Genomic DNA, 19,776 nt, shown 5'->3' with positions numbered 1-19,776 from the left:
GCGCAGGGCGCCAGCTCCGCAAGAGACTGGCAGACTGTATGACGCGCCGGGGGCCGCGTGCCCCGCTGTCGGTGCTATCACTGAGAATCAAAAGGTCAGACTGCTCGCCACGGCAAGACAAAAAGTCGGACCACTGCAAATGCAAGGGCGATACTTAAGTACAATTTTTGGTGATACTACATAGTATCGCCAACAAACGGCCTTACCGAAAAATCTTGCCTTCAGAACGGCAATACTCAGGCCAAAATAGGGCGATACTTTCGGGTATTGCCAAAATTGTGGCATTAAACTAAGAACTTGTCCCCTTGATTTGTTCAAAGTTTATTGCCAAATTGTGGCAATACTCCAAAGTATCGCCAAATTTTGGCGACACTTTTGTGTATCGCCGTTTTGAAGGCAATACTTTTCCGTAAGGCCGTTTATTGGCAATACTCAATTGTATCGCCAAAAAAAGTTCTTAGCAAAGCGGTCTTGCCGTGGACCGGCCGGGCAGAGAGGCGGGGCTGATGAGGTGGGAGCAGTGGGACCCATTTTTCACTCCAGTAGTTCCCAAGGTAAGATCACTGTAAAAAAACGGACATTTTTGTCCGGAAAATTAACGGAAGATAGAAGTACGGATACGCGGCAAAAAGCTGCACTTAACTAAATCCGTATCATGGCCGTACCTGACGTAAATACGCCGTATCATCTTCAAAATCATAATTTTTCTTTAGCGATATTTGAAATTTTATCTCGTGAACGTCTAGAGATAAAAAAAGTTCTGCACAAGATAACTCAAATTCAATTTTTATTTTAAGTTATCCTAAGCATAACTTTTGAATCTCTAACCGTTTACGAGACACAGGCACCCAAAAACTCAAAAATTGTTAAGTTACCACTCTGCAAACTCAAGTGTGTGGCATACACTTCTTTTCTGCATGCCTGGCAGGCACACACTTCTTTTCTGCATGCCTCAGGCACACACTTGCTTGTATGCATGCATTAGCGACGGCAAGTGTATGCATGCATTAGCGACGGCAAGTGTGTGCCTGAGGCATGCGGCAAAGAAGTGTGTGCCTGCCAGGCATGCAGAAAAGAAGTGTGTGCCTGCAGGCATGCACCAAGAAGTGCATGCCTGGCAAACACTTGAGTTTGCAGAGCACGCCCTGCGTACCATTCGTCCTCTCTCGCGTGGCCTCCCCGCCTGGCGACACGGACTTGACCTTGGAGGTTAATGGGATATTATGTTATCGTCCTACTGCCGGGAGGACTGCCTCTTCCTCGTCCCTTCCCCGCACGCAGCGCCGGGCCGAGCCCAGCGTCACACACTCTAAATGTCTTACGGCAAAAGGTTGCACCACCATATTATGGTAGAGATTTACTGCACACGAAATTCGACAAAATATCTGTGAGGAATGGTGAATTCTCAATGGTGGGCTATGAAGTCAGCTAGAATTTTCTCCATATCATAGAGAATCAGCCAGGCGCGGATCCAGGGGGGGGGGGACAAAAGTCGCACATTACCCCTGCAGGTAGGCAACTATCGCGACATCGCCCCCCCTGAACCCGTCCCTGGATCCGCCCTTGGAACCAGCTCTCAAAAACTTTTGAAGGGCACAAAGAACACTTTGATGAAGCTTTCCACGCTTTCCCCGCATTCCACTCTCAGCCGTTTACTATTTCTCATTAGCAGACGCATTTCTGTAAGCTACCATAATACTTAGTATTCCGTTCTTAAATACTTAAAAATGTCTTTTTGATTTACTTAGAAAACGGTTATATCAGTACAGTAATAAGCAATTGCTAAGTGGCACATACAAAAAATACTAAGTATATGGTTGCTTACAGAAATGCGTCTGCACTGAGATTCCAAACGCTACAAGTATAGCACGTATGGTGCAATGCAGCTGAGATATCGCACCGTACGTGCAATACGATAGCCATATTGCACCTTAGGTGCGATGCATCCCGAAAGTGCCCTATGCTAATGCATGGGGAAGGGGAGGCATTGCACTTCATGTGCGACGCTTTTGCATCGCACCAATAGACGTTATACTCATAGCGTTAGGAACGCTATAGGCCTACTCATAGCGTTTGGATTCTCAGTGTGCTAATGAGAAATAGTCAGTAAAAGGCTGAGAGTGTGCACATGACGGTTTGGAGTCGAGGTGTTAGGTTTGGACCTACACTGAAAATTAACGAGAAAGCGTCAAACTTTGTTGTATCACCGATACACTTTTGAGTATCAACCGTCGAAGGGCAATATCACGCCCAGGAAATCAAGGGCCAGTCTCACTGATGTCTGACCTTTCTTTATCGATAAGTCGTGTTATCGCCCTTTATTCGATTATATATTTGAGTACGAGACACTTAAGGGTGATACATTTGTGAATGACCATTCTTCTCATTCTTTTTGTACTATCGTCCTAAAAATTACTGAGATATTGGACTCTTTGAATATCAGTTAAGTTGTTAGTTATCGACTCAGCCTTAGCACTTAGTGTTACTATTCTTCTGATAAATATTTTAAGTTTGAGCCCCTAGTAAGCCAGCCAAAAAGGAAAAGAAAATATCAAAAATGCAATTTGACCTTCAATTTTACCTAAGATTGGTCACAATCTCGGATGTGAAGGCTGGAGACTGGAGGTGACTGCAGGCGCATAATGCCTCACACAGCACAATACACTATAAAAAGGCTTAAAACCTCAGGATAGTAAAAAACTAAATGACTTGCAGCTTTTACTTAGGCTCGAGACTTTGAATACACCTTCATGTTCAAACTGAAAGTTAATGAGATCAATGAAATAAAATCGAACAACTTGATATAGATGAAATTGATCAATTATTATTCACACCATAATAGCCACAGTCGTATACAGAATTTATAATTAGAAAAGGGTCACTACTGACTTGCGACTACCTTAATAGCTATGAAGCACGAAGTCACAATTCAGAGACTGGCAGTCAAAAATTTAAAAATACAACACATGTCAAGGTGACTGAAGGATTCAACGAGTACTCCATGATCTACCGTAAAGAGAATCGCACAATAAAATAGAAAACTAGAAAGATTGACCGACGGATACGTAACCATTTCAAGTGAAAGGCAGTCGACACGACATAAAAATAAAGCAAATTAAAAACTTCCACAGCAAACGGACACTGTAAGAGATCACGGTTAAGTCACACATCATTCATCTGTGGCCAGTCTGTGGGCTATTCTTCACACTGCGAAGCTCATCAGCAGTGACGGTCCGACGGTCCCGGACTTTGATCTCTACGCGATGGCACATCCTGGGTTGGGTGCCGCGCCTTCTTCGTCGTCGTCCTCCTCGTCCGAGGAATCGTCCGGCCTGTCGACGTTGCGCTTGCCGAGCACCACCTCCACGGGGCGGCCCGCCGCGGCGAAGCGCTGCTCGATGGCGCGCGCCGCGTCCTGCAGCTTGCCCTGCTCGCTGAGCAGCCCCGGGTGCAGCCGCACGGACTTGAGGCAGGGGGCGTTGGCGGGGGTGATGTCCGCCAGCACGCGGGGCTGCCAGGCCGGCTCGTCGCCGTCGTCCAGGTGCAGGTGCTCGAGCAGCGGCTGGCTCTTGAGGATGTTCTTGAACGCCGAGGGGAAGCCGGTGCAGAAGGCCACGGACAGGGTCTTGAGCTTGCGCATGCCGCGGACTGACTTGTACAGGCCCTGCGCCAACTGCTTGGTCACGCCGAACTTGAAGAACGTGAGCGTCAGGTCGTCCACGCGCTCCGCGACGGCCGGCTTGGCCAGCACCTTGAGGACGGAGAAAAAGAACACCAATTAATTGTCACACTCGTACTGTGTTTTATTTCAATATCGTATTGTCGATTACGCGCATCAATCGTTGGTCAAAACGAAATTGATGATTAGTAAACGTCAATTTCCTTTTCCTGATATGATGAGCCTCGTAACGGAATTTAATTAATGCGGAGAGCCGTCAATGAATAACTAACAGGATAAGAGTGCAGTTCAAACGAATCTTTACATACATACACGACGGACACGAACCTGCCTGTCTACATAGTACACACTTACAAATTAGCATTAAGTTAACAATACACAGCATTGAGTTACGGGACTTAGCATGCAGTGTCTACTTAGTTAGCAGTCAGGTTTGAAGTGTACTGAAGTCGACTGACAAAGCAATATCGTTTGGCTCAAGTCGAGTCAGGCTGGTACAAACTAAAACCATGTACCCTTCACGTACGTAAGTTACGCACTACCTGACACCATGCATACGCTTCTCCTTATGCACAACAACCTACACATTAAGCGTTGATGAGCACATTATTCAGAAGCTTATGCAAGCGCAGCATAACTTACGTAACTTACAAGAACTGCGTAAGCACTGTGAAAATTTGAGTCGTCACTTCATGATAATGTCAAGGCTTCTTTTCCTTACAACGAAGTCTTTAAAACAATTGATAACATGGTTGTCACGCCCATGCAATAAGTATGGGAGCTTGGGTGAAAATATCATAAATTTGTGGTGAGGTTGTCACCATTTGAAAGTGATGAGATTATCTATCACGATATGGACAAACTGACCACAAATTTTCACAGTGTGTCTCAAGCATCGCGGCGGTACCAACCTTGGCGACGGCCCTCACGTCCTCGCCGGCCGTGCCCGCCATGAGGAGGTGGGCGGCGGTGAAGTCGATCTTGGTGAGCTCGGCGCAGCCCTCCAGCACGGCGACGCTCTTGCAGCAGGGCACCGTGGCGTCGACGAGTCCCTTGCACGCGGCCAGGGCGGTGAACGCGGCCGCCAGGTCGGTCGGGTGCATCGAGACGCCGCCCACCTTCGCCTTGCGCAGGGACTTGGCGTTGGCCCGGATCAGCGCGGGCAGCAGGGTCCGCTTGGTGCACGGCGGCCCGAACGTCACCGACAGGCTCTGGAGGCGCCACTTGGCGGGCACCAGCTTCACCTTCGTGGAGCCCTGCAACTGAAGCAAGAGCAGACGAGCGGTAAGGCAGGGCGTTTTAAACACTGAGAAAACACTGGTGCAACTCAAGCGTACTTTTACGCCTTTCTTCATGCGTAGTAGAACCACGCTCGGCTTATCAAGCGTAGTTCTCCATTTCGCCTCTTTCCCGCCTATCCAAATGCATCGGAAAATTTCTTCTGTATGCTTGACTTCAAACGTGAAGTCTTCAAGCATAGTTGTATGCTTGAATGAAGCATACAACTACGCTCTAGTTTTACTAGTGAACCTTACAAACTATTTCAAAGCCTAACAAAGCAAAGCAGTTCGTTAGAACAAAAGTTATTTTTACCATTCATTCATAAAGCTTGAGAAACCATCCCTACTCGCCCGAGCGCTACAGACCACCGCCCTTCCTCGCAAGGGGCTGAGAGGGCATCTTAACTTCGTGGGTACACACTAAATGTCATGGGACTTTTTTTGTCCCATGAATGATGCAATTTTAAGCACATCCGGTGGTGATGCAATTTTGTGTCAGCCAGGCGGGACAAATTGTCTTGTGAAAGTTCAATTTGCAGCAGGCGTCGGACAAAATGTGTCTCCAGACGGCAACAAAATTGTATCAGCGTCGGATGTGCTTAAAATTGCATAAATCGTGGGACAAAAAAAGTCCCATGACATTTAGTGTGTAAAGATGGTTTCCCAGCACACGGTGAGCTTAGACGTTCTCCCTGCGCCGGGGCGAATTACGATGGTTCCATCAAGAGGGGTCGGTACGCTAATGAACAGATTACTACATTCGTGGTACGAACACTGGTAAAACTAAAGCGTAACTCTATGCTTGAGTCAAGCATAATGTTACGCTTGAGACGTTACGCTCTCTGGTATAACTCAAGCGTAGTTGTATGCTTCTTTCAAGCACACAACTCCGGTTGCAGACTTTACGCTTGATGTCAAGCGTAGAGAAGAAATTCTCCCATGCATTTAGATATGCGGGAGAGGGGCGAAATGGAGAACTACGCTTGAAGCCGAGCGTAGTTCTACTACGCTTGCGGAAAGGCGTAAAAGAACGCTTGAGTTCTACCAGTCCTTAAAATGAAGCATAGACTAAAATTTCCCCATGCATTAAGACAGGGAGATTATTGGTGGATGAGCCTGTTACGCTTGATTTCAAGCGTCAAGCGTAAACTAACTATGCTTGACGACAGAGGGTAACACTACGCTTTAGTTTTACCAGTGAAGAACCTCCCGTCGAAGGTCCGTGAAAAACGACGATGCAACTAGCGGAGTTATTCACGTGAAGTTCCTCGAATCACATGCACACCTCTCACTCCGCCTGTCACACAATTAACTATCCCTCTTAAAGAATAAATCAAACAATCTCTCTAACACAGTTGATCCAGGAAGCGGAAGAAGGAAATAATTCGACCTATCTCCAAATTGAAATTTTCTTATAATTGTGCCTCAGGATGGGTTGCATCATTACACGAAATTGTTTGACCCTACTCCTAACAGTTGAAGAGAAAATCCACATGAAAAATGGATATAACTCATCTTGACCCCTTTCAGGGTCTCAATTGCATCGGGAAATGGAGGTAACTCAACCGAAGTCCACAGAACTCCATTGAACAAAATGGCAAAAGGAGATAACTCAACTTGTGTCTTTCTGAATCTTATGTGAAAAGAATCAACTCAACTTGACTCCTCATCACTAGTTGCAAAAAAGAGGTAACTCCAAAAATGTACCACAGAAATACAGACTCTACACAGACCTCAGCTCCACTTAAAAAGTTCCACTTCAGGAAAACTTAGTAAACATGGTTCTGTAGTCCATTCCAGCGTTAAGAATTAAATCACAGAAACCGTCTGCAGAGTAATGCTACACTGTAGAAAATTTTCATAGTTATTTCTTAGACTTTTTGGACAAAAATGCAATTGCATCATTCATCTGATTGGATTCAGTTTACCCTGCAATCAGTTTATAATTTCTCCTGAAAAATGAAGAAAATTGAGTTACCCCATTCTTCCGCCTCATGGATCAGTTATGAAAGAGTCCAAGAGTTACTTCGTGAGCAAACGAACTTTTCGTAAAAATTTAAACGCATTTTAGCAGAGGTTGGGAGAAAATACGCAGCTTTTATGCATGGAATTAAATGAATAACTTTAACTGTACAAAAATCAGTAACATCTTGTCACAATAGAACTGATACTGTACTCTCGCTCGAAAAGAGACAAGCACACACACAATCCCACCAGACGCTTATAAACCGTCTCCTGAGAATAACCCAATACTCCTGAGAATCCCATGAGAATTTCCAGTGAAATGACCGATATTCCTGGAAATGCCAGGGGATAGTTCTACCGTGCACTTTCTCAATTAGTTCCCCTCCACTCACGTTCAGGCAGTATCCGGGGAGCTCGAGCGTCGTGAGGCCGGTTTCCTCCAGCGCGGTCCAGAAGCGCTGCAGGGCGCCCGGGGCGTCGTACGCGGCGTGCTGGTAGGGCGCGGACACGACCAGCTTCTCCAGGTGGCCCCTCACGCGGCCCAGCAGCGCGATCACGCTGTCCAGGCTGGCCTCGCCGAAGGTCAAGACAAGCTCCTTGATTCTGGGCGTGGCCGTGTGGAGCGCAACGAGCACCTTTAACAACGGGGCACAACTCCAACAAATTAGTAAACCTAAATTCATCGGAAGCCTTGGAAAGTTTTCGAAGTTAACCGCACTCGAACTGCAGCCGATCATCTGCAGTTTGACTGTGGCCGATGCATACTTCATTCTTCACACAAAAATAGCACATTTGTGAACACTTCAAGAACAATTGAGCCACACTACAACTACCCTGCTTATCCACTTCTAAGCATAATCTGACATCAGTTCCTGGGTACAATTCAGACTGCGGATTCTCCCGCGCGGATCAAAAATTGAAAGGAATTTACACTGAGAAAAACTAACAAACTATTACAGGCCATACAAAGAAAAACAGTTTGTTATAGTAAAGTTTTTTGAGCATACATAAGCCAAGAAAGAAAATACTTCGTAACTTACGAACTATTTCTTCGAATTACAAAGTAGACTTGTTTGCATTATGTACGGTATGCTCAAAATACTTTGTAAGGTTTGAAGCGTGTAGTCACAATTCAAAGATTCAAAAAAAAAAGTTGACAATCGAAACTTTGCGAAATTTAGGCGAAATTCACATGAATTCTTCAGGAAACAGAGAACTTCATGCCGAGATTCAAGGAAATTTGGAGGTAAATCGTAAGAGATGAGGTGGAAACCAAATGTTTGTTCACACTGCCAATCCAAGTGTGGACCAAGTCCACGCTTCCTTGCGTCGACCATTTATGGTCCACGCTTCCTTGCGTGGACCAGTTTGGTCCACGTTTCCTTGCGTGGACCACAGTTTGGTCCACACTTCCTTGCGTGGACCACGGTTTGGTCCACGCTTCACAGTCTGGTCCGTGTCAGTTTCCCGCACAGTCTGTGTCAGTCAAGGAAGTGTGGCCCAAAGTGTGGTCCACGCAAAGAAGCGTGGACCAAACTGTGGTCCACGCAATAAAGCGTGGACCAAAGTGTGGTCCACGCAAAGAAGCGTGGACCAGGCTGGACCACGCAAGGAAGCGTGGACTTGGTCCGCACTTGGATTGGCAGTGCACTGAAATTCAAAGTTACTTCCGCTTACCTGAAGCAGGGCCGTCCGGGTGCCCGGCCTGTTGCCCAGCGACAGCTCCAGCGCCGCGAGTTGGGGCGCCTCCGCCAGCGTCGCCAGGAAGTCTTGCAGCGCGGCCTCGTCGCGCATCGTCTTGGAGGAGCACCGCAGCCGCATCGCAGACCACTTGTCCGCGTCGCCCTGCGGACACAATGCGCACAAGCGGGTCAGAGATTAACATTCCGTCATAAGAATTGACTATGCCGATCAAAATAACAGGAAACGCAGCGATATACATCGGCAACGGCACTTTCGTTAGTGTAGTGACGTTAAGTCACTCTTGATGGAGTGTACTCATCTGAGTACACTCACGTTGGAGTGTACTTGCGAGTACACCCGCGCGAAAGGATCAGTAGTCAAACTGTATTTGAAACTGCAGTGGCTCATCTGCAGTTCCTTTCTGCAGTTCTTTTCTGCCCTTAAACTGCATTTAAAGTGCCATCAGTTCTGTATTGCTGGCTGCAGTCAATTTTGTGCTTTAAAGTGCACAGAAACTGTCCTTCAACTGCATTTTTGTTGCCAGATCCAACTGCAGTCTGCTTTGGCAGTCCAGAATGTAGTTCAAACGACAGTCAAAGTTCAACTTATTTCCAAATCCAAATGCCGTGACAAATATACTTCTAATTTGCTCTTTGCTTACACATGGAGAGTAAAAAAAAGTGTATGACATATGCATTCCCGGGGTCAATTGGGAATGCAGTCAAAAACTACAATTAAAGTTTATTGCTGTAGAAGTCAAAGAGTACTTCCAACTTCACCCTGAATGCCCTTTCACGTCACGGCCTGGAATGATTCTAATGTTCTAAATTTCGCCGAGTGAAGCTCGGCACTGCTTCCAGATAAGCTTGTCTCGGCAAATGACGGGAAAATTCCTCGTGGAGTGGAGCGCGCCGAGCGGCGGTAATCCCTCGTCTACCTGAGCGCGCGGGCATGGCCAGTGGCATCGCCCGCGCTGGCGCCAGACCCTCACACGTCTCCGTAGCGCAGTTGGCAGCGTTGCGGTCTGACAACCCTGAGGCCCGGGTTCGACTACTGACTGACAAACTTCAACAACGACTAAAAAAAAAAAAAAAAAAAAAGGGGGAGAGAGTGGGAGGGAGGGAGGCACCATAAAGCTGAAAATCAAAATTTTTGAATTTTTATGGCAAAACCGTATTTTTGTCAAAACTGTCGTGAACTGTCCGCAAAACTGCAGTTGAAACTGAAAAGGTCCTAAAAAACTACTAGTTTTTTGGCAGTTAGAGCACAGTTCAAGTACAGTTAAGTGTACTTAAACTGTATTTTAACCGTACTCGAACTGCAGCCGGTCATCTGCAGTTAGACTATGCCCGATGCATACTTCATTCTACACACAAAATAGCACATCTGTGAACACTTTCAGAACAATTGAGCCACACTACAACTACCCTCCTTATTCACTTAAAAGCATAGTGTGACATCAGTTCCTGAGTACAATTCAGAATGCAGATTCTCCCGCGCGGGCACGCTGAACAGAATGTGCTGAGCACACTGTTGAGTTTGCAGTGAACTCTTTATCGCTCAAAATTGAATGAGAATCACGTTGTCACCGAAACACTCTCATTCCAAGTACGTGACATCACGTTGGAACGACGTTCGAGCTGAAACTTTGGGCATTGAGTCACATACGTTTGGATGTGAATCGGTAAAAAATTAGCTTGAGAGGCATTTTTTTTAAGAAGTCCGATCGTGGAACACGACCGATGCCGATTTCCTCCATTTTTTGGTCAAAGGTAGTCAAAAGACTCCTGTTCACATTCAAATGACTGTGACACTATGCTTAATCGAACACGACATTTTGTCACGTTCGTTTCAACGTTAAGTGTACTTGGAATGAGAGTAAATTTATGTGAGGAAATCCTCTTGCAAATTTGGGTAGTAAAAAATACCTCACCCAACATAGGGTATTGATTGATGAACACTAATTTCTTTCTCAGTACGCAAGTTCAGCTCGGACCTACCTGAGGAGCGGCTTGCTGCTGCGCGACGTCAGCGTTCTGTTCGTCCACTGCATCTTGCCGCATCTGCTTGGCGGCCACGCCGAGTCCATCATGAGAAGGTCCGGCCTCGTTCGTCTGGAACACAAGGAGAACTGCATTGTAGAAACACATGTGCACACGTGCGAGGGCAGCCTTCGAGTGAAGAAAAAAATAATCTGCAGAACTGTCCATAGACAGTTTGCCTCATATAAAGGAACGTGGCTAGAACACTGCTAGAAGAATGAAAATGCTGGGATGCAAATGGATACACCGCATTCCAGCACTTTACGAACTTCCCATCCCCACTGAGAAAAGTTGTAATTTTTCAGCACATTAAACTACCAGTACTACACATAATTAGAATGCTCGTGCAGCAAGTGAGGTCACACCCTACGGGATGCTTCATTAGTTTAAACGCGAGCAGCGTTTATCATCAAGTTGTGCTCAGATTTGTTTAAAGTTAGGTTAGGTTTTCAAGCATTTTGACGCATATTATGAACATGCCACGTGAACACTAAGTCGTGCGAGTTTCACGTGCAAAGTCAATTGGCAACGACTACAATGCTCTAAAGTTAATAGGGTGCAACTTTCGGTTCGAAACAAATTCACACCTACTCTAGATCAATCAGAATCAAAGCGGAACACTTACATTTCTTCGCTTAGCTCCCGGCGCCATTGTGAGTTGTTACTGCAGAAGCTCAGCGACCGTCAGGCGAAACTGTTCACAGAGAATACACAAAATTGATGGTCACGCACACTAAGTTCTCAGACACTTTTCGACGGAAGTGACGCAAGATGAAGAACACGCGAGAGCTTTGAGCTATCGGAGCGAGAATTCGCGACGCAATAGAGAACTTCGGAGAAGAGCTGGACCGGAAGTTGCGAAGAAATCAAGAAGAACAAAGTACGTGAAATTTGTGCGAATGAGCGTCTGCGTCGCCGTTCTGCCGCTTCCGCAGAGTTACAAGACCGGCGTTTGTTCTTCTTGATTTCTTCTCAACATCCGGTCGAGCTCTTCTCCGAAGTACCCCATTAACGCAGGAGCAAGCACAGCGCGCATTAGCGCATGTAACGCAGGACCTAGCGGAACGTGCATAAGCGCATGGTACGCAGGAACTACTAGAGCGTGCACTAGAGCATGGTACGCAGGAACTAGTGTAGCGTGCACTAGCGCATGTTACGCAGGATCTAGTGCAACGTGCATTGGCGCAAGTTACGCAAGAACTGGTGAAGCGTGCACTAGCGCATGTTACGCTGGATCTACTGCAGCGTGCATTTGCGCATGTTACGCAGGAGGGGAAATGACTCTAAATTTTAACACCTACATTTACCAACATAAAAAAAATTACTCAGATTCAATAATGCTACGAACAATTCAGATAGTTCAAGCCCGAAATTTCAGCCGTCGAAGAACTGAATTAAGATCTAATACAACCACTGTGCATGCGAGCCTCAAAGGGGAGGAGGGAACTCTGCGCATACGCAGAAGCAGCTTGAGATCTTAGTTCTTTGACTACCCGTAGAAGGAATCGCTGAAATACCCTATGAACAGCGCGAACGCGTTGCAAAACCGTTAAGAACTTCCGAAAGCTCCGTTTCACGCAACGGTTAAGATTGTACTAAACCTGCTGGAAGCAGGGAGTTGGTTAACGTGAAGAAAGAGATTGAGAAGTAAGGAAATTCCTTTGAACACGTTCTCTGAGAGCGATCAAGACTTACTTCAAACAAAGTCAGCTTAAGTACTAATGGAATCCACCAGCACCCCAAACCCAGTTTTGCTAAGCCTCCAGGGGCAAAGCTTCACAGAGAGCCTTGGAGATCAGCGCAGGGCGATACCACGTTGCGTGAGCGATGATCAGTGGCACTCAGGTTATGGAGCAACGAAAGTAAATCAGGATGTTACGTTTAGTCCAGATGCGAGGTTTAGCAGAAATACTTTCTAGTACTCGCGGAAGTGTAAGAGACGATAAAGTGAGACACTCACCCAACAGGGTAATTTAACGAATCCCTGGCCCGGAAGTCAAAGAACAAAAGTAAGAAAAAAGACCGCTTCTGCGCATGCGCAGACGCTGCCTCGGAGTGGAGAGGAACGTCTGCGCATGTGCAGAAGCGGTTTTGGTTCTTACTTTAGTTCTTTAACTTCCGGGCCAAGGATTCGTTAAAATACCCAATGGGGCAGGAGGAGAAAGGTAACGAGCGGCATGTTACGCCAAGTCGTAATCTAGCAGCTTTCCCGACGAACTTGCCAAATTCAAGAGGCTAACACCGTGAGGCCTAACGCCAGGACTTCAGATGGCCTAAACCTGAAGCCTGTTACGCGGGGTGCAGTAGCTATGCGCCGGAGGACTTCGCCAAACACTCGGGCACCTGCAACCGCGGGAATGAGAGTAGGACCGGAGTGTGGTGCGTTCTCTTGATATGATGTTGCGAATAATATTAACGGGTTTCAATATACCGAGAAGATTAACCCCGACCTAAATGGCCATAAGTATATACCAAGTACAGTGTGTGTACACACTTTTTCCACCCTGAAGTCGTAATGTTACCGAATTATACTCGCATCAACACTCACACTTCGGAACCCGAATACACCCTTTCAGTCGTCACCATCTGAAGAGCGAAAGTGATCAACAAGCAGGAACCAGTTGCACGCTACCTAGCGGAGACTTATGAACTTCGTCCAGACTTACGCTTGTGACCAATCAGGGTTACGGCAGATTCTGGCATTTAACAGTAACCGCCGTTAAATGGCGCACTACTGGTTCCAGAATTTACGAGTACTTTCGTTATTTACACGGCGATAACGGACGGGGCAGCATGTTACGCAACAGCTATCATATTTTAACGACGGTTGATATCGAAGGGACATACGTTGTGTGCTTTCAAACACCTCCTGCAATCAGCGGAACCTTTAGAATTAAGCTTACTCAGGTAACGAGATATTCGGAATGGAAGAAGTCATCTGAAGAAGACCTTCACCAGCTACCTCACGAAGTTAAATGACAAACAAAATGCTTCCCAATCTATTTGTAATCAAGTCGTTCTTGGCGATTTCTTCACCATTCTCGTTACCTGATCGTCAGCAAGTGAAGACCGAAGGCGGAATCTCCTCTTTCCTTCTAGATCAGTGCTCCGCGGGCTGAGAGAGAACGCCACCTTTGGTACCGACTGCCAAAAACAAGCTTCAAGAGAGAGACCCGCACGTGCGACCACTGGTATAACTGAAACGTAACTCTATGCTTGAGCCAAGCACTAAGTTACGCTTGAATACGTTACGCTCGAAATGAAGCATACTCTGGAAATTTCACTATGCTTTTAAAAGGGAGAATCTAGGCGTATGAGCGTGTTACGCTTGATTTCAAAGCGTAAATTGATGACGCTTGAATACAGAGAGTAATATTACGCTTTGGTTTTACCAGTGACGCGTCTGGCTGGACGCGAAGATCACTGCGGTGCATGAGGCGGATTTCTTAGACAACGCGCTGTAGCCTCCACTGTAGCATGCAAGGGCACCAGAGGACGACCGAGGCAAACGATCAATCGAACAAGCTGCCCCACTCTGACACTACCTGCAGACACCAGGCGCCCTCTAAGAAGCCGGAGATGCAGTTGCTTCATAACTTCAAACGAAAATGAATACTCGAAAAGTTGCATAGTGAAGACTCTCTATGTTAAAGTGAAAATTGTCCATATCATAATGGTGCAGCTGCCTTTATAACATTTCATCGGGAATTCACTGTACCTTATAGATATTTTGACGAACTTCGCTTGTATTATGGAGAAAATTGCTGGATCCAGCTAAGGAGGAACAGGGAGACAGATTTCTTTCGGCTGTGTACTTCCGGTGTGGTGCCAACATCAGGGAGATTGATTGATTGATTTATTGATTTAAGGTACACGACAACGAGACTGGGGAGTCCTACGAGCGCCAGTACCGCTCTCACAAAATTTCAAACATAATTGAAAACATAGGGAGGGAGAGAGAGAAAATCTTCTTTCTTCCGTGGCTTCCAGGCCGGCCTTCTCAGCCTCTTCCTCCCGGCAACATCAGCGAGGGCGGTGACTGCACGCAGCAGTATAGCCAACTTAACATTTATACATATAAAAATAGGCTGTGGAGCTTACAACACAAAGCGAGGAGTTAGTTGGTGAACATGCCAAATGTAAATGGCAAAAAAATGTTCTCTCACACTTTTATCACATGCCATACTGTTATATTAATCTGTACATATAAACTCATGAATAATCACTATTATTGTAGGTTTGCAGACTAACAACAAAGCTGTTTTAACATAAAAATAACTCAATATGGTGACTGACTTAATCTTGCAACACATGGCGTCTCTGAATGTACAAAATTTTTAGTGCTTCAATGGCTAGGTGAAGATGTCGGCCGTTTGGTCACCGTTGAGCTGCCCTGATTTTAGTTTGATGGCAGTCTGATTGTCGACGAACATTTCTGCAGGTATGTCCTTGTTTGTTAGCTCAAGCAGAAGAGCCCTGATGAACTGTAGTTCTTTACAGCACTCTACAGCTGAGATGTATTCTGCTTCAGTGGTTGAGAGAGCCACTACAGGCTGGCTGGATTCTGGAGCACCAGGAGAAAGGACTACCATTTATCACAAGGTAGGTGTACGCCAGACTGTGTCTTGTCGTAACAGGCTTCGCGATGCTGCGCCAGTTTCGACAATCCACGCCTGGCGTATACACCTACCTTGGCCTGCGTCGCTAACCTGCCTTCGGCAGGCTGCCTTCCTTGGCAGACTGTAGGAATGGGCGTGATCCCCTCAAAAAGAGCATTTGGTCATCAAAATCTACACTAATGGGGCTAAACTTTCGGTCGGAGGTTTGAATGGGTTCTATTTTCGTCATCAGCAGCCTCCAAAACATTTAAAACGACATTGAACTTGACAAAAAATTGAAAGTTCCAAAAAAGTTGTTTTTTCCTGCCGTTTTTAAAGTGTTTTTTGGCTAATATGACCAAATGGATTGAGATAGAAAGCTGAATTTTGGTGTGTGGCGAGCCAAGGATATGCCCAATGACCCTGCAAAATCTCAGCAGAATCGGCCGAGCCGTTTGGGAGGAGTAGTGCGGACACACAGACACACACAGACAGACAGACATGAAAAACTTTTCAACCCCACTGGAGTAACAGGCTTCGCTATCGCTCAGCCAATTATGGTGCAGCCGGTGGTGCTTCTCATCTTGTCTACTATGCCAGACCCGGCAAAGTTGGCGTCAATGAATGCTTGTATTGTTATATCCTTATGACGTCCATACATGATGCCGTACACTGTTAAAAAAATTCTTAAATTTAATACATAATGACATCTTAATTTTAATAACCTTTTGAAAGGATATGAAAATCTCATAAAGGTTTGTGAAGTTTAAGAAAATTTTTTACATTTACCAAAACATTTCTGACAAGTAATGAAAATATTGGTAAGTTTCAGAAACTTTATTAAAATTAAAAAACAGGTTCATTAAATTTGAGACTGTTTACCAAATGCAATAATTTGTTTCTTAAAATTCAAAATTACCATGACTTTTCATATTTGATTCGTATCCTGCCAGTTAAAATTGTGATCATTGGACGCTTCACTACCAGTGTACGTAAAGAACAAATTTGGATGATCTTGGTCATGTGAAGTCGTGTTTGGAGGCCCTGGGATGAGCGCTTCCACTGCCTAGCGGAGTCTCCGCCGAGAGGCTTGGAGTCATCCACATCCTAGAGCCCGCCTCGCAGAGCTCACTCGTGGCGCAGTTGGTAGCGTCGCGGTGCGGTAATCCGGAATTCCGGGTTCGAGACCGAGTTTGAACCATGCTTCCAAGCGATTTCGGCAGTGAAATCGACTACTACCATACAATGAACAACTCATTACGTACATAAGGCGTTCAATTTTTACCTGCTCTATATTAAATTCTTCTTAAATGCAAAAACAACTTTTAAGAAACAGATTATTACTTTTCAAATTTGATTCTTACTTTTAAGAAGAAAAAGTTTATTACTTTTCCTAGCAAAAAGTCTTTGTAAACTGCTTCATAAAAAAGTTTCTTAAAATTAAGATGGATTTTTTTAACAGTGTAGTTTGGCACTGTGTTTAGACATTTAATTGTTCTTCTCGCTCTTATCAGGTCGGCCTTCGTTGGATCTTCAGTGTATCGGCTTGCATAGCTCACTACAAATGAAATGTCGGGCCTGGTTTTGCAGCTAAGATAGAGATCCTAAGAGCTCTCTGTATGGATATCGTTTGTCTCTAGCTCAGCGGTTCCCAACCTTTTTCAGCCTGCGACCCCAAAATGGGTTCTAAAAGTTTTCGCGACCCCAGGAATAAAACAAGGTAGGTGTACGCCAGACTGTGTCTTGTCGTAACAGGCTTCGCGATGCTGCGCCAGTTTCGACAATCCACGCCTGGCGTATACACCTACCTTGGCCTGCGTCGCTAACCTGCCTTCGGCAGGCTGCCTTCCTTGGCAGACCGTGGAAATGGGCGTGATCCCCTCAAAAAGAGCATTTAGTCATCAAAATCTACACTAATGTGGCTAAACTTTCGGTCGGAGGTCTGAATGGGTTCTATTTTCGTCATCAGCAGCCTCCAAAACATTTAAAACGACATTGAACTTGACAAAAAATTGAAAGTTCCAAAAAAGTTGTTTTTTCCTGCCGTTTTTAAAGTGTTTTTTGGCTAATATGACCAAATGGATTGAGATAGAAAGCTGAATTTTGGTGTGTGGCGAGCCAAGGATATGCCCAATGACCCTGCAAAATCTCAGCAGAATCGGCCGAGCCGTTTGGGAGGAGTAGTGCGGACACACAGACACACACAGACAGACAGACATGAAAAACTTTTCAACCCCACTGGAGTAACAGGCTTCGCTATCGCTCAGCCAATTATGGTGCAGCCGGTGGTGCTTCTCATCTTGTCTACTATGCCAGACCCGGCAAAGTTGGCGTCAATGAATGCTTGTATTGTTATATCCTTATGACGTCCATACATGATGCCGTACACTGTTAAAAAAATTCTTAAATTTAATACATAATGACATCTTAATTTTAATAACCTTTTGAAAGGATATGAAAACTCATAAAGGTTTGTGAAGTTTAAGAAAATTTTTTACATTTACCAAAACATTTCTGACAAGTAATGAAAATATTGGTAAGTTTCAGAAACTTTATTAAAATTAAAAAACAGGTTCATTAAATTTGAGACTGTTTACCAAATGCAATAATTTGTTTCTTAAAATTCAAAATTACCATGACTTTTCATATTTGATTCGTATCCTGCCAGTTAAAATTGTGATCATTGGACGCTTCACTACCAGTGTACGTAAAGAACAAATTTGGATGATCTTGGTCATGTGAAGTCGTGTTTGGAGGCCCTGGGATGAGCGCTTCCACTGCCTAGCGGAGTCTCCGCCGAGAGGCTTGGAGTCATCCACATCCTAGAGCCCGCCTCGCAGAGCTCACTCGTGGCGCAGTTGGTAGCGTCGCGGTGCGGTAATCCGGAATTCCGGGTTCGAGACCGAGTTTGAACCATGCTTCCAAGCGATTTCGGCAGTGAAATCGACTACTACCATACAATGAACAACTCATTACGTACATAAGGCGTTCAATTTTTACCTGCTCTATATTAAATTCTTCTTAAATGCAAAAACAACTTTTAAGAAACAGATTATTACTTTTCAAATTTGATTCTTACTTTTAAGAAGAAAAAGTTTATTACTTTTCCTAGCAAAAAGTCTTTGTAAACTGCTTCATAAAAAAGTTTCTTAAAATTAAGATGGATTTTTTTAACAGTGTAGTTTGGCACTGTGTTTAGACATTTAATTGTTCTTCTCGCTCTTATCAGGTCGGCCTTCGTTGGATCTTCAGTGTATCGGCTTGCATAGCTCACTACAAATGAAATGTCGGGCCTGGTTTTGCAGCTAAGATAGAGATCCTAAGAGCTCTCTGTATGGATATCGTTTGTCTCTAGCTCAGCGGTTCCCAACCTTTTTCAGCCTGCGACCCCAAAATGGGTTCTAAAAGTTTTCGCGACCCCAGGAATAAAACAAGGTAGGTGTACGCCAGACTGTGTCTTGTCGTAACAGGCTTCGCGATGCTGCGCCAGTTTCGACAATCCACGCCTGGCGTATACACCTACCTTGGCCTGCGTCGCTAACCTGCCTTCGGCAGGCTGCCTTCCTTGGCAGACCGTGGAAATGGGCGTGATCCCCTCAAAAAGAGCATTTAGTCATCAAAATCTACACTAATGTGGCTAAACTTTCGGTCGGAGGTCTGAATGGGTTCTATTTTCGTCATCAGCAGCCTCAAAAACATTTAAAACGACATTGAACTTGACAAAAAGTTGAAAGTTCCAAAAAAGTTGTCTTTCCTGCCGTTTTTAAAGTGTTTTTTGGCTAATATGACGGAATGGATTAAGATAGAAAGCTGAATTTTGGTGTGTGGCGAGCTAAGGATATGCCCAATGACCCTGCAAAATCTCAGTAGAATCGGCCGAGCCGTTTAGGAGGAGTAGTGCGGACACACAGACACACACACAGACAGACAGACAGACATGAAAAACTTTTCAACCCCACTGGAGTAACAGGCTTCGCTATCGCTCAGCCAATTACGCGACCCCATCCCTTGTTTTTTTTTTGGGGGGGGGAGATTTTTTCGAAAAAAGAAAAAAAAACTTGTTACAGTTTGAATTTTGATCCAATTTACATGGTTTGAGTGCATTTAAGATAGAGGGCAGTCTAGCATCTCTCTCCTTTTCATTTTCTTCTTTTGATGGTTTCAATGGTAGTGTTAACGGGCTTACACTGACTCATTCGGAACCTTTGCAATGCAGACCCTTGTTAAGATAATTGTTCTGACAAATGAGGATGCCTGTTATTTTAAATTCAATTCCCAGGCATGTTTTTGGTTGTTCTTCGATTTTTTTAGATTAAGGGTGTGGTCAATTTTGTTCTGGCTCCTGCTCATTATGATATCATCGTCAACATGCACAGCCAAGAACAAGGCGGGCTTGCAGCTGTCGAGCGTGCTGCACGTCCTCGCGCCGCCCGGCATCGGCGGCGTCGGCGCGCTGCCGCTCCTCGTCGACGCGGACCTGCAACGCGTCGGCGCGGACCTGCTGCTCCGCGAGGCGCAGCTGCAGGGCG

The 19,776-nt window shown here is 45.4% G+C and overlaps 1 protein-coding gene across 23 annotated transcripts; it reads right to left on the bottom strand.

The window, feature by feature from the left end:
• Positions 1-2,802: 2,802 nt before the first annotated feature.
• Positions 2,803-14,125, bottom strand: LOC117652540. Of its 23 annotated transcripts, none has more exons than XM_034397546.1 (7): positions 14,042-14,125; positions 11,275-11,343; positions 10,608-10,721; positions 8,602-8,769; positions 7,317-7,559; positions 4,591-4,941; positions 2,803-3,751 (listed from the first exon to the last, which is right to left on the bottom strand). In XM_034397546.1, the coding sequence occupies exons 2-7, from the start codon at positions 11,299-11,301 to the stop codon at positions 3,257-3,259; spliced, it is 1,398 nt and encodes a 465-aa protein (XP_034253437.1). In that variant the 5' UTR covers positions 11,302-11,343; positions 14,042-14,125; the 3' UTR covers positions 2,803-3,256. The 23 variants fall into 23 exon arrangements, with proteins under 23 accessions (XP_034253437.1, XP_034253427.1, XP_034253436.1 ...); XM_034397536.1 differs by lacking the exon at positions 14,042-14,125 and adding an exon at positions 13,698-13,836; XM_034397545.1 differs by lacking the exon at positions 14,042-14,125 and adding an exon at positions 13,553-13,660.
• Between the last annotated feature and the right edge of the window lie 5,651 nt (positions 14,126-19,776).

This window comes from Thrips palmi, unplaced genomic scaffold, assembly GCF_012932325.1.
Source record: "Thrips palmi isolate BJ-2018 unplaced genomic scaffold, TpBJ-2018v1 HiC_scaffold_7, whole genome shotgun sequence".
Lineage (NCBI taxonomy): Eukaryota > Metazoa > Arthropoda > Insecta > Thysanoptera > Thripidae > Thrips > Thrips palmi.
This window is presented reverse-complemented; position numbering and strand designations above follow the sequence as displayed.

Excerpts from the sequence above, each read along its gene's own strand:
- LOC117652540 (XM_034397546.1), bottom strand. The coding sequence starts at position 11,301 with ATGGCGCCGGGAGCTAAGCGAAGAAAT. Across the intron at positions 7,560-8,601 it reads CCCGGACGGCCCTGCTTCAG|GTGCTCGTTGCGCTCCACAC; the intron begins GTAAGCGGAAGT and ends CCGTTGTTAAAG. Across the intron at positions 4,942-7,316 it reads TCCCCGGATACTGCCTGAAC|TTGCAGGGCTCCACGAAGGT; the intron begins GTGAGTGGAGGG and ends CTCTTGCTTCAG.